Source organism: Pseudopipra pipra, chromosome Z (genome assembly GCF_036250125.1).
Source record: "Pseudopipra pipra isolate bDixPip1 chromosome Z, bDixPip1.hap1, whole genome shotgun sequence".
Taxonomy (NCBI): Eukaryota; Metazoa; Chordata; class Aves; order Passeriformes; family Pipridae; genus Pseudopipra; species Pseudopipra pipra.
In genome coordinates this window covers 2871697-2883561 of record NC_087581.1, presented here as the reverse complement: position 1 = coordinate 2883561, position 11865 = coordinate 2871697, and the positions used below count along the sequence as shown (strand labels likewise).

The 11865-nt window shown below is 49.2% G+C and overlaps 1 protein-coding gene across 1 annotated transcript; it reads right to left on the bottom strand.

Moving 5' to 3' along the window:
• Positions 1-492: 492 nt before the first annotated feature.
• On the bottom strand, positions 493-7962 carry ATP5F1A (ATP synthase F1 subunit alpha). Its single transcript, XM_064642238.1, has 12 exons — positions 7791-7962; positions 6569-6647; positions 5342-5511; positions 4432-4605; positions 4186-4352; positions 3928-4076; positions 2930-3081; positions 2600-2824; positions 2388-2495; positions 1710-1854; positions 1375-1525; positions 493-695 (listed from the first exon to the last, which is right to left on the bottom strand). The coding sequence occupies exons 1-12, from the start codon at positions 7848-7850 to the stop codon at positions 614-616; spliced, it is 1662 nt and encodes a 553-aa protein (XP_064498308.1). The 5' UTR covers positions 7851-7962; the 3' UTR covers positions 493-613.
• Between the last annotated feature and the right edge of the window lie 3903 nt (positions 7963-11865).

Below are 11865 nucleotides of genomic sequence, written 5' to 3'. Positions count from 1 at the left end.
CCTGGTCTAGTGGAAGGTGTCCCTGCCTGTGGCAGGAAGGTGGAATGAGATGGCCTTGAAGGTCCCTTCCAACCCAAACTATTGTAGGATTCTAGTACTTTAATCTCTGTTACTACTGTAATAGCTACACCTGCAGTTGTCCTGAGACTCAAGGACCAGTCTTCCAAAGGCCCGCACCAGGATGGGTCACCAGGCAGAAATTCCAAGAAATACTCAGCCAGAGTTTCAGGCAGTTAAAGAGATTCCTGCGAGGTCCAGTGAATTACCCTCGTGACAAGACAGCACAGGGTGCCTCCCCAGCTGCACTGCCCTTCTCCAGGATAAGCTGCCTGGCACCAAGGATGAACACCCTGAGAACATCTCTCAGCTCTGTCACCCTCCTGCTCCCGTGTCAGTGGAGTTTGCTCACCCAACAGTTAAGATGCCCCCTGATGTCCAGGGGAGTTCACCTCTGTGTTCTACAGATGCAAGCAGCCAGCCAGAAGGCACTCGTTCAGAACAGGGAACCTTTATTCTCACTGAGATCTGTACATTCAAGTTGCATATACTTTAGTCTCTGATGGAGCTGGAGCACTGGATCACAACCGCCTGGTCTCTGAACAGTTTTAAGAGTTTATGCCTCAAAAGTAGCCAGGAAATTTGTGACTATCTCCTTCAACTTCGCTTCTGTCTGGTCAGAGATCTTCCCTTCGGTCCTGTTGGAAGAGTTCAGTTAAACTCCTGACACAGCAACAGATACACAGTCAACCCGAGACAAAGACAGAAGCTTCACAACAAACCTCCCCATTTCTAACAAAACTAGTAGATGATTTAATACATTTCTGTTTGATGTATGACACCGTACCACTGACAAAACATCCCTTCTCCTGAAAGTGTTAGTCTTGTTCAAGAACTGAAGTCTGTCCACAAATACTTTCAGAACAGACGTATGTATTCCAACAATGCTCCACCTTCTACAGAGCTGTGCCTTAGAGACAGAAGGCACATGATTTGGCTCATGACAAACCAAGCCAGGACCAGTTTCCAGGACGGAACTATGGAAATACTCAGTCCCCAACAATCCACTCAGCAGCACTTAACTCACAGCTTAAAGCTGTCAGAAATATGGGCAGTGACTCAATTAAGTGATTTCAGGAACAGATCAGACATATGCAAGTACGTTCACTTTAAGCATAAGCTGCATTTCCTAAGAGCTGAAGACACGAATCTGAGGAAGGTCGATGGTAGGAAGGCTGATTTAACCTCCAGTTCTGGCACAAGCAGCTGAAGGCCTGATGTTCTAGGATACACTAAATTAACAGTTCAGTGATCATTATTCTGTACTCCAGCCATTAAGTCAATACCCTGGGGATGAAGCATGGTAGACCCCCATACCTGATTGTGGAGAGGAGGGCCTGGTGCTGGCTCAGTACATGGGCGAGGAAAGCGCTCTCAAATTTAGTGATCTTGCTGGGCTCCAGCTTGTCCAAGTGACCTCTTACACCAGCATAGATGACTGCAACCTGTTCTTCGATAGCCATGGGAACTGCAAGGAAGAGAGCACTCATTCCATCAGAACTCTGACAACAGGACACATCACAACTACACAGAGCCCTTGGAAGACCAGCTGCGCATGGACAGCCTGGTTCAAGCCAGCCTGCATTTACCCTGTGTGCAGAATGAGCACAGTCAGTGCAGCACACAGCACTAACAGGAACACAGACACTCACCGTACTGGCCCTGCTTCAGCAGCTCCGTCAGGCGCACCCCGCGGTTCAGCAGCTGCTGCGTGGCAGCGTCCAGGTCAGAGCCGAACTGGGCGAAGGCGGCGACCTCTCGGTACTGAGCCAGCTCCAGCTTCATGGTACCGGCCACCTGCAGCACAGGGCACAGGTCAGACCCCGTGGGGCCACCTCTAGGGGTGTCGCAGAGACTGCAGGTTATCTGCAGCTGACAGCTGTCACCAGTCAGCTCTGCCCTGCGTACCAGACAGGTGACTACAAACACTGGCAGATCATACGCATTTCTAAAAATCCCACCTTGTAACATAAGCATGCTATTTCTCCCTAATATGGGAACAGTTCATATTAAACCCCTCTAATTCCATGCCTGTACAAACGCTCGGGGTTAAGTGAGCATTCTCTATTTCTAGTTGATAGTACCCACTTCAGCGTACCAAAACTTAATCCTACATCTTTATATAGATACAATTTTCCTTTCTCCCCCACCTCTCTCAGCAGGCAAGAGAAATAGCAAAGAGTTCTCCAATGCTGGTCCTTTTATAATTTCATAACGCTAAGGAATCCAAAGCTTTATTCCCTCCCTGTTCACAGATCTTCGGAGTCAAATGGGTTGTAATGCCTACATATTACCTCCAGCATGAGGAGGAGCAGCAGTTTCACACTTACCTGCTTCATAGCCCTGGTCTGAGCAGCAGAACCCACACGGGACACAGACAGACCAACGTTGATGGCTGGACGGATACCTTTGTAGAACAACTCAGTTTCCAAGAAAATCTGTAGGAGGAAATTGTTTTATTCTCTTGGTCAGAAGCCTGGAGGCCTCCTCAGAGACCAGCCAGTAAGTTACACAGGGGTAATGGGACAGGAAGCAGTCCCACCTGTCCATCAGTGATGGAGATGACGTTGGTTGGAATGTAAGCAGACACGTCCCCAGCCTGGGTCTCGATGACGGGCAGGGCGGTCAGGGAGCCACCCCCGAAGGAGTCATTCATCTTGGCCGCTCTCTCCAGCAGCCGGGAGTGCAGGTAGAACACATCCCCGGGGTAGGCCTCGCGGCCGGGGGGACGGCGCAGCAGCAGGGACATCTGACGGTAGGCAACGGCCTGTGTGGTGCAGAGGGAGCTGTCAGAGTTCGGCACCTCTCTCAACATGCTGGACTTAACACACACCAAGGCCAGACCACGAGGCCTATAAACAGTGTTTCTCACCTGTTTGGACAAGTCGTCATAGATGATCAATGCATGTTTCCCGTTGTCCCTGAAGTATTCCCCCATGGAGCAGCCTGAATAGGGAGCCAGGTACTGAAGGGGTGCTGCATCAGATGCTGTGGCAGACACCACGATGGTGTACTTCATGGCATCTGGAAAGGATTGGAGACACATACTGCTGAGCGTGCTACCTCATCATGCCCCACGTCAGCAAACACAACACACGCGTGTCAAGTACCAGTGCTGAAGCACGCCCAGGCAGCGTCACTACACTGCTACAGGAAAGCCCACCACACCAGCTGAACCTGCCTGTTAGCTCAACTAACTCAGGAAGTCCCAAGAGCAAATTCATAGCAGCTAACACCTAACACCTGCAGACTTCTTTCCCATTTAAAAAAATTTAAACCTTTACTGACACACTTTTGTTCTAGAAGTAACTCACGCTGAAAGCCCATGGTTTCCTGGATGCTTCAAGGCTGTTGCAAAACCCTTTACTTTATAGTCCCAAACCAATCATTGTCCTTAAAATGTGGGGTCTTCCCTGATCAAGGTGCTTGATCAGCCTGCAGGAAGTCAGGTGCTGGTCTCTTGCAAGTTCTGTTACATGTGCAGCCTTGGTCACGGACATCATTTTCTGAAGGGATGCTACATTTAATGTGTTTGGGCTGTGAAGGCTCCTCACTAAATTTGCAGCTGCCATTCACATCAATTGGCACATGGAACGCATGAACACATGGAACAAATGTCAAGTCCATAAATATTTGTCACCAGGCCTGCCTGACTGCAAGGGGTAAGCTCTCAACTCAATTCAGCAGTTTGGGGGCCACAGAATGGTATTTTCCCCACTTGCCTAGAAAGGCTTCTTCTCCACAAAGCCAAGTAATTCATTCGTTTAATAAGAATTCTGTCTACACTTGCAGCCACCAGAGGGCACAGCAGTACTCAAGCATTATAATGAGAACAGGATGTCAGCGGGTGCCATCTCCCAATATCTGTACCTGCGTCAGTGAGCCTCTTCACCAGCTGAGCAACAGTGGATCTCTTCTGGCCAATGGCAACATAGATACAGTACAGCTTCTTCTTCTCATCCGTCCCATCGTTGAATCGTTTCTGGTTGATTATCGTGTCAATTGCAATCGAAGTTTTCCTGTGGAACACAGAGGCTGGTAAGTTAAGCTGCCCCGGGTTCTCCCACTCCCTACACAGCCCTGTGGTCCCTGCTTAAGGAACATTTTAGGCTTGGGCATTTAACTCACCCTGTCTGCCTGTCACCGATGATCAGCTCACGCTGGCCACGACCAATGGGCACCAAGCTGTCCACAGCCTTAATCCCAGTCTGCATAGGCTCACGCACAGAGATCCTGGGAATGATCCCAGGGGCCTTCAAGCCAACTCTCCTGCGTGTCTTGGATGCAATAGCGCCCTTTAAAGAGAAGAAAAAATTGCTGAGGTCCGTATCACATAGATAAAAGTAGAGGTAGTTAACACTTAGATACTCTTACCTTCCCATCAATTGGATTGCCCAAGGCATCTACAACACGGCCAAGCAGCTCTTCCCCCACTGGAACATCCACAATGGCTCCAGTCCTCTTCACAACATCCCCCTCCTTGATCAGTCTGTCATTACCAAACACTACAACACCAACGTTGTCAGGCTCCAGATTCAAGGACATACCCTGGGACAGAGATCACATTATCCTTACAAAACCCATACCAACGCATGTGAGAACTGTCACAGTGACTCTTTTACAGTGTACAAAATCCCAAAAGATCTACCTCAATCTTATTTGTAACAATAGTCAATGTTCTGCTTTTACATACAAAGCATCTATTTAACTCCACAGTGATTAAAGAACACGCCTAAGCTTTCAACTTACCCCATAACTGTACCACAGCAGTTTAGCACTGAATCTCTCTACAAAAACCAGAAAGGATAAGCAGGGTTCAAGTACAAGAGTTTTCTCTTGCCTAGGAGCTGGACAAGAGAAAAGCACTGGCTTCTTCAGTGCCCAAGGTGAGACAGGTCATTAAAAATGCTGGAAGAGCTCTTCCAGTACTCTTGGAACAGTCAACATGTTTTTAACCCACTCTTAAGACTACAAGCCAGCAAGCTGCATGCTGTACTGAAGCAGAGGCCGTTATTCAACAGCAAATAGAAAAGCCACCCTGAAACTGAAGAAAACAAAATCCAGTGTCAGGTTAGTCCTAGTACTTCCTAGATGAAGACAAGAAAAGCTCAAATGTTGGCTTAGAACCAGATACTGATACTGAAAGCCAAGTGTTACAAATTAAAAAATTTTCACTAGTTACTACACATTAAATATGCAATGAAGCTGATACAATGACTCCATGGGTACCTCCCAGCACTTTTACTGTCCCTGAGCTAAAGGAACTGCTGTAGTGACAGCTCACCTTCAGCCCAGAAGAGAATTCCACCATCTCCTCTGCCTGGACATTTCTCAGGCCGTACACACGGGCGATACCGTCACCGATGGAGAGCACACGGCCCGTCTCCTCCAGCTCAGCCGAGGTGTCAGCTCCCAGAATACGTTCCTCCAGAATAGAGGATACCTCCGCAGTACCTGGAAAGAGAGGTTAAAAGCACATTAAGGTACGCTATGAACCCAGAAAGCTTGTCTTGAATTCACAAGGCGCCCTTCCTCAAATGTGCCACAAAGTCTAGCAAACAACACCCTTACTTAGGATGCATAAGATGAATAACAGCCTCTGTACTCCCAGTTAATAAAAGGAGCTTGAACTCATCATTACACACCAGTTTTAACCAGAACACAGATGGCTCTTTAGTTATCAATTTTCTTGATTATGTCCTACACTACTATCTCTCCCTAGAAAACAATTAGACTAATTAATTAGCCTTAGCTCAGAACAGGCATGCTTGCTCTGCTTGCTGAGCAGTTACTTAGACCTGGATGCATCAAAACACCCAGCCAATTGATTTGTAGTCCAAGATCCAAACATACCTAAAGGAATTCCATACATTTAAGGAGCAAGGTGTTCAATATAAACTGTAAAAACGTATCCTCCATCTTCCTCAAATTTGTTTGGCTGCATACCTCCAACAATCTTTTATTTCCACATCTAACAAACAGTAAATAACACTGTGAAACTGCTACTTCCCAATAACCTTTAATTGCCCTAAACCACTTCAAAATAACGTACGTGAATTGCTGCCAAAAACACAGCCACGCAGAGCAGCTGTCTTCTCTAAACACCAAACTGCTGGCAGCAAAAAAGCCATGCTCAAGGACACAAGGTCAAACTCAGGCAGGCCTGGGAAAGTCATCTGCTTCTTCACACTGTTCCAAGCAGGACAGGAAACTCCAACTTGGGGCAACTTTTTTCAAATAGTTCTGCAGGAGTTGAAGGCTGACTGGAATCCTCATGAAGCAGGTACCTGTGTAAGCCAGCTGACATGTGGTGTCCCCCTGGTTAGGGCATGTTTTGAATTTTAATTGAAGTGCAGTTTGTAGGATGTGACTGTGTAACATTTCACTGTTAAATACTGTCAGAACATAAAGGTCCTCAAGTGCTGTCAAATAACACCCATCATATTCAAATTCCCATTTTGTCTGACAGACCAAGTTCTTAAACCACACTCAAGACCTTTCTCAGACTCACCAGTCTTCTGAAAGCATGGTTTGGAGGCATGGAGGTTTCGTGTAGCAACAAATGCTGCACCCAGGGTGTTTCTGGAAACCTAAAATAAGCAATTGTTTCAGAACCAATGAGATTTCCCTGATCATGCAAAAAACACACTAAGAGATAACACACTGGTATTTTTCATTTTGAGCTTATGATCTGTCTCAGTTTTGAGCTGAACTCCACAGCACCTCATTCACAATTACAAAATGAGTTCTGGAGTTCCAGAACCAACCCCAGCACCACCAAGAAAGGACAAATGGTGAAGGAGGTTGCTTCCAACCCCTCGCTGCGTTCTTCTGCAGTACTCTGATGTCACCATCAAGCACTGCAGCAGCTCCCACAGCAAAACCTCCTCTTGCTTGGCACCTCTGCGCTAAACATCAGAACCTTGGGCATACAGAAATCACTGCACCACTCAGAGTTGCACAGGAGAGAAATAAGATTGTGTCTCCTAAAAAAAATCTAACTGTAGTAGCTTTGGTATGGTTAACACATATAGAAAAAAAAAAACACACAAAACCTCTTCAGCAAAAGAACAGAACCACAGAATCAATTAGTTGGAAAAGACCTACAAGATCATTGAGTCCAACCTGTGACTGAACACTACCATGTCAACTAAATCATTGCAGAGTCTATTCTTAAACACCTCCAGGGACAGTGACCCCACCACCTCCCTGGGAAGCCCATTCCAATGTCTATTCACCCCATCTGTGAAGAATTTCTTTCTAACGTCCAAAAAAATGATCTGTGATAATGAGTACATTAGATTACATTCCTGCACCCCAAGCAAGGCTCCCAATGCAGTTCCATGCAGCACCGTTAATGCAATTTATTTAATGCCCTGTACGCCGGGCAGGCCTCTCCCTCATTCGCCTTTACTGAGGACAAGGGCGCGAGAGGCTCTTGACGGCTCTTCCTATGCTCTCTCTCTCCTCACAAACACGGGACAAAACTCTCCATCCCCTCGCACCTCACACCCCCAACCTTGACCTTGCCCTGGCAGCTTTCAGCCACTACTCTGAGCCCGGTGAAGTACACCTCGCCCCTCAGCGGGGTCTGCCCCACATCGCTGAGGGGACACCCCCCGCTTCCCTCCCCACACTCCGATGTTCCCCCTCAATGTCACCGCGGCCCCAAGATGGCGGCAGCGGCGCGTCCCCCCCGGCCCCGCCGGCTCCGGGGCGGGCAGGGCGCTCACCAGGCCGGCCTGCCGCGGCAGGGAGCGGGCGAGGGCGGCGGCCACGCGGGCGGACAGCATTGCTGCGGCGGCAGAGGCGGTGGGACCCGGGGAGGCTGCGGCGGAGGGACGCTGAGGGCTGCCGGCCCCTCGCTCTGCTCACAAAATGGCGACGGCGCCTCACGCCCCTTTTGGCGCCGAGGCCGCGCCCAGGGGGCGGGGCAGGGCGCGAACCGCTCCACGCGACCCTGAGATATACTTAAAAATATACATATACACACACACAAGCACACGTAGTATGCGATGAGATTAATTAAAAAATAATAAAGAATCTAAATAGGGTTTTTAGGAAATAGCCCGCTGCGGGAGGTGCCCTTGAAATGGCCCTCGGCGGGCGGAAGGGGCGGGGGCTGCTGAGAGGAACAGGCGGGGAGTGAGGGAAGGTCAGAGGTGGGACCTCAGGGAGAGGGACAGGGACAAGGGCAGGGATAAGGTAGGGACAGGAATGAGGTCACGGAAAGGGACGGGGACAAGGGTAGGGACAGGAGCACGGAAAGAGACAGGAACAAGGACAGGGACAAAGCAAGGGCAGGATCAGGGACAGGGCTGTTGTCCCCGCTTTGGGCTCGTCCCCCGGTGCGCTGCGCCAATTTACGCACTGAGGCGAAGTATTTCTATTTCTTGCTCTGGTTTGCGCAAAGTAGGGGTCTGGGTGTTAACCCACATAAGTTTACACACCGATCACCAAAACTTTATGCTATTTATACATTTTAAAAAACAAAGGTATCAGCATTCACTGGTTACAAATTGCATAACTTTTCTATTAATTGCTACTCAGACTTTGCTAGCTATGTCTCTCACTTCATATACTAATTAGTCTGCAAGTGCAGTTCTTTCCTCCATTTGAGTCTGGGGTTCCAGACTCAGAATCACAGAATATATTGAGTTGGAAGGGACCCACAAGGATCATCAAGTCCAGCCCTTAGCCCTGCACAGGACCATCCCGAGGAGTCACATCCTGTGCCTCAGAGTATCATCCAAATCCTCCTTGGGCTCCATCAGCCTTGGTGCTGTGCCCACTGCCCTGGGGAGCCTGTTCAGTGCCCAACCACCCTCTGGGGGAAGAACTTGTTTCTAATATCCAACCTAAACCTCCTCTGACACAGCTTCAGGCCATTCCCTTGGGTCCTGTCACTGGTCACACAGAGCAGAAATCAGTGCCTGTCCCTCCCGTTCCCCTCCCCAGGAAGTTGTAACTGCAATGATATCTCTCCTCAGTCTCCTCCAGCTGAACACACCAAGTGCCCTCAGCCGCTCCTCACATGGTTTCAAATCAAGGCCCTTCACCATCTTTGTTGCCCTCCTTTGGACACTCTCTAATGGCTCAATATCCTTCTTACATTGTGGTGCCCAAAACTGCCCCAATATTTGAGGTGAGGCCACCCCAGGGCAGAGCAGAGCAGGACAATCCCCTCCCTGGCCTGGCTGGTGATGCTGGGCCTGGTGCCCCCCAGGACAGGGTTGGCCTCCTGGCTACCAGGGCACTGCTGACTCATGGACAACTGGACATCGACCAGGACCCCCAGGTCCCTTTCCTGACACTGCTTTCCAGCCTCTCATTCCCAGTCTGTCCATACATCCAGGGTTGCCCCATCCCAGGTACAGAATCCAGCACTTTCCCCTGTTGAACTTCCTATAGTTGGTGATTGCCCAGACTTCTCATTTGTCGAGGGCCACCCTTGCCTTCAAGGGAGTCAACAGCTCCTCCCAGTTTTGTGTCATCTGCAGACTTGCTCAGTGGCCCTTCCAGTCCTGTGTCCAAGTCATTTATGAAGATGTTGAAGAGCACAGGGCCCAAGATGGAGCCCTGTAGAACCCCACTAGTGACAAGTCACCAGTCTGATGTCACCTCAGTCACTGTCACCCTCTGTGCTCGACCCGTGAGCCAGTTGCTCACCCACCACATGATGTGTTTATCCAGCTGTGGCTGGATATTTTGTCCAGAAGGATCCTGTGAGAGACAGTTTTGAAAGCTTTACTGAAATCCAAAAAGATAGCATCAACTGGCTGCCCTGGATCAACCAGGTGGGTCACCATATCATAGAAGAAAATCAGGTTTGATAAGCAGGACTTTCCTCAAGCTGTGCTGGCTGTGACCAACAACAGCATTGTCTTTCAGGTGTTTTTCAATACTTCCCAGAATAATCTTCTCCAGGACTTTCAATGAGTCAGTGGCTGTGATCTCCCACTGCTGGAATTACCTTACCCCCGGGTACTGCTCAGTCCTGCTGACTTCACTCAAGACAGCCCATTCCTCTTGGGATTGTCTTCCCTTTTCCCTGAAACCAAAGATTAACCAAGCATACAATGCTCACAATGCAACTGCTTAATCATAATTGTCCAGCTACAGCTACTGAGTAACAATTTTTTAAAAAAATTGCAAAGTTTGACTCAAACCCCTGTTTAGATCTTGAGGGGCACAAATCTTGAGGGGCTCGGTATCAGGGTTAGGGGAGGGGGTAGGGGCAGTCACAGGGCAGGGAAAAGGGCAGGGGCAGGAGTAGGGATGTGAGGGGCTGCAATGCACAGGACAATGGTCTGGGGAAGGGGGTAATTAGGGCCCTTTTCCAGGAGATCCAGTCTGGAAAGTAGCAGCTGGAGGCAGAGAAGTACTGGCAGCACGTATGTGCTCTGGGAATGGGTAAAAGGGATGAGAGGCACAGTGTCATGTTGGTTTCCTTACATTTAGCCAGCCTGTTGATAATGAGCGAAACTTGAAAGCCCTACAGGTGGGATCAGAGGGATGGAGACACTGTCCCAAGCTGAGTAGAACCTAATGCAAGAGGCAGTGGTGCTCACGGTGCCAGGGATCTCTGCCTTGTGGCAAGCTCTCTGCCACAGCAGGGGCAGAAGCCTAGCAACAAGTCAGATAATCACAGAATGGTTTGGGTTTAAAGGGACCTTAAAGGCCATCTAGGTCCATCCTCCTGCAATCAGCAGGGGCATATTCCACTAGACAAGGTTGCCCCAAGAAGCCCAGATGATAAGGGGGAGCCCCTTTGGCAAAAACACGCTGTGAGAGAGAACAGTATGTGAATGGAGAAGGGGTCATGCAGAGACAGGGCAGCACTTTTCTGGGACAAACATCCTTGTTCTAGTTCTTGGAGATAAGCACAACACAGCACAGCACAAGAATGAGGTCAAGAAGTGGTCTAAGACTGTAGCGGGGCGATCAAGATCACCGAAGACCCCTGAAGTCCTCTGACCCATTTCCAGAAGGGTCTAGAAGAACAGACTGCACACGATAAATTTCCACATAAAGTGAGAAATTCATCTCCAAAGCAGAGAAACAACTATAAAAGATCCACCCCAACCAAGACTGAGTATGCATGCACCCCAGGACCCTGGACACCCCATCAGCTGGAGCCAGGGCTGGTAAGCTCTTTCTTTCTTCCTTTCTTCCTTTCTCCCTCTTTAATCTATCCCACTCTCTTCCCTTTCACCCTACCCCTTTATCCGAAACCCACTGCCATGTGCTTGTATTAGGAGGGACTAACACACTAATTTCCAGGCCAAATGTGTAATTTACTAATGAAACTTAATGAACTTTTGTGAATTCTTTAACTGGTTCCTTTTGGCCATGAGCATCTAAAAATCTTGGGTGCTCCCTTCCCCTTACAGGTGGGATACCATACCAAGCCCCATCCAACCTGGCCTTGAACACTTCAAGGGATGGGGCAGCCACAGCTTCTCTGGGCAACCTGTGCCAGGGCCTCACCACCCTCACATGGAGTAATTTCTTCCAAATATCCCATCTAACCCTGCCCTTTGACAGTGGAAAGCCATTCCCTCTTGTTCTGTCACTCCATGCCCTTGTACAAAGTCCCTCTCCAGCTCTCTTAGAGCCCCTTTTAGGCACTGGAAGGGGCTCTAAGATCTCGCCAGAGCCTTCTCTTCTCCAGGCTGGACACCCCAGCTGTCCCAGCCTATCTCCAAAGGAGAGGGGCTCCAACCCTTCGAGCATTTCCGTGGCCTCCTCTGGACTTGTTCCAGCAGCTCCATGTCCTTCAGATATCAGGGTCCCAGGTTTGGAGGC

Bases quoted from the DNA above. Each gene is read 5' to 3' on its own strand.
- ATP5F1A (XM_064642238.1), bottom strand. From the start codon at position 7,850: ATGCTGTCCGCCCGCGTGGCCGCCGCCCTCGCCCGCTCCCTGCCGCGG. The intron at 4,606-5,341 runs GTGAGCTGTCAC...TCTCTGTCCCAG, and splicing joins AATTCTCTTCTGGGCTGAAG to GGTATGTCCTTGAATCTGGA. The intron at 4,353-4,431 runs GTAAGAGTATCT...TTCTCTTTAAAG, and splicing joins GCAATCCAATTGATGGGAAG to GGCGCTATTGCATCCAAGAC.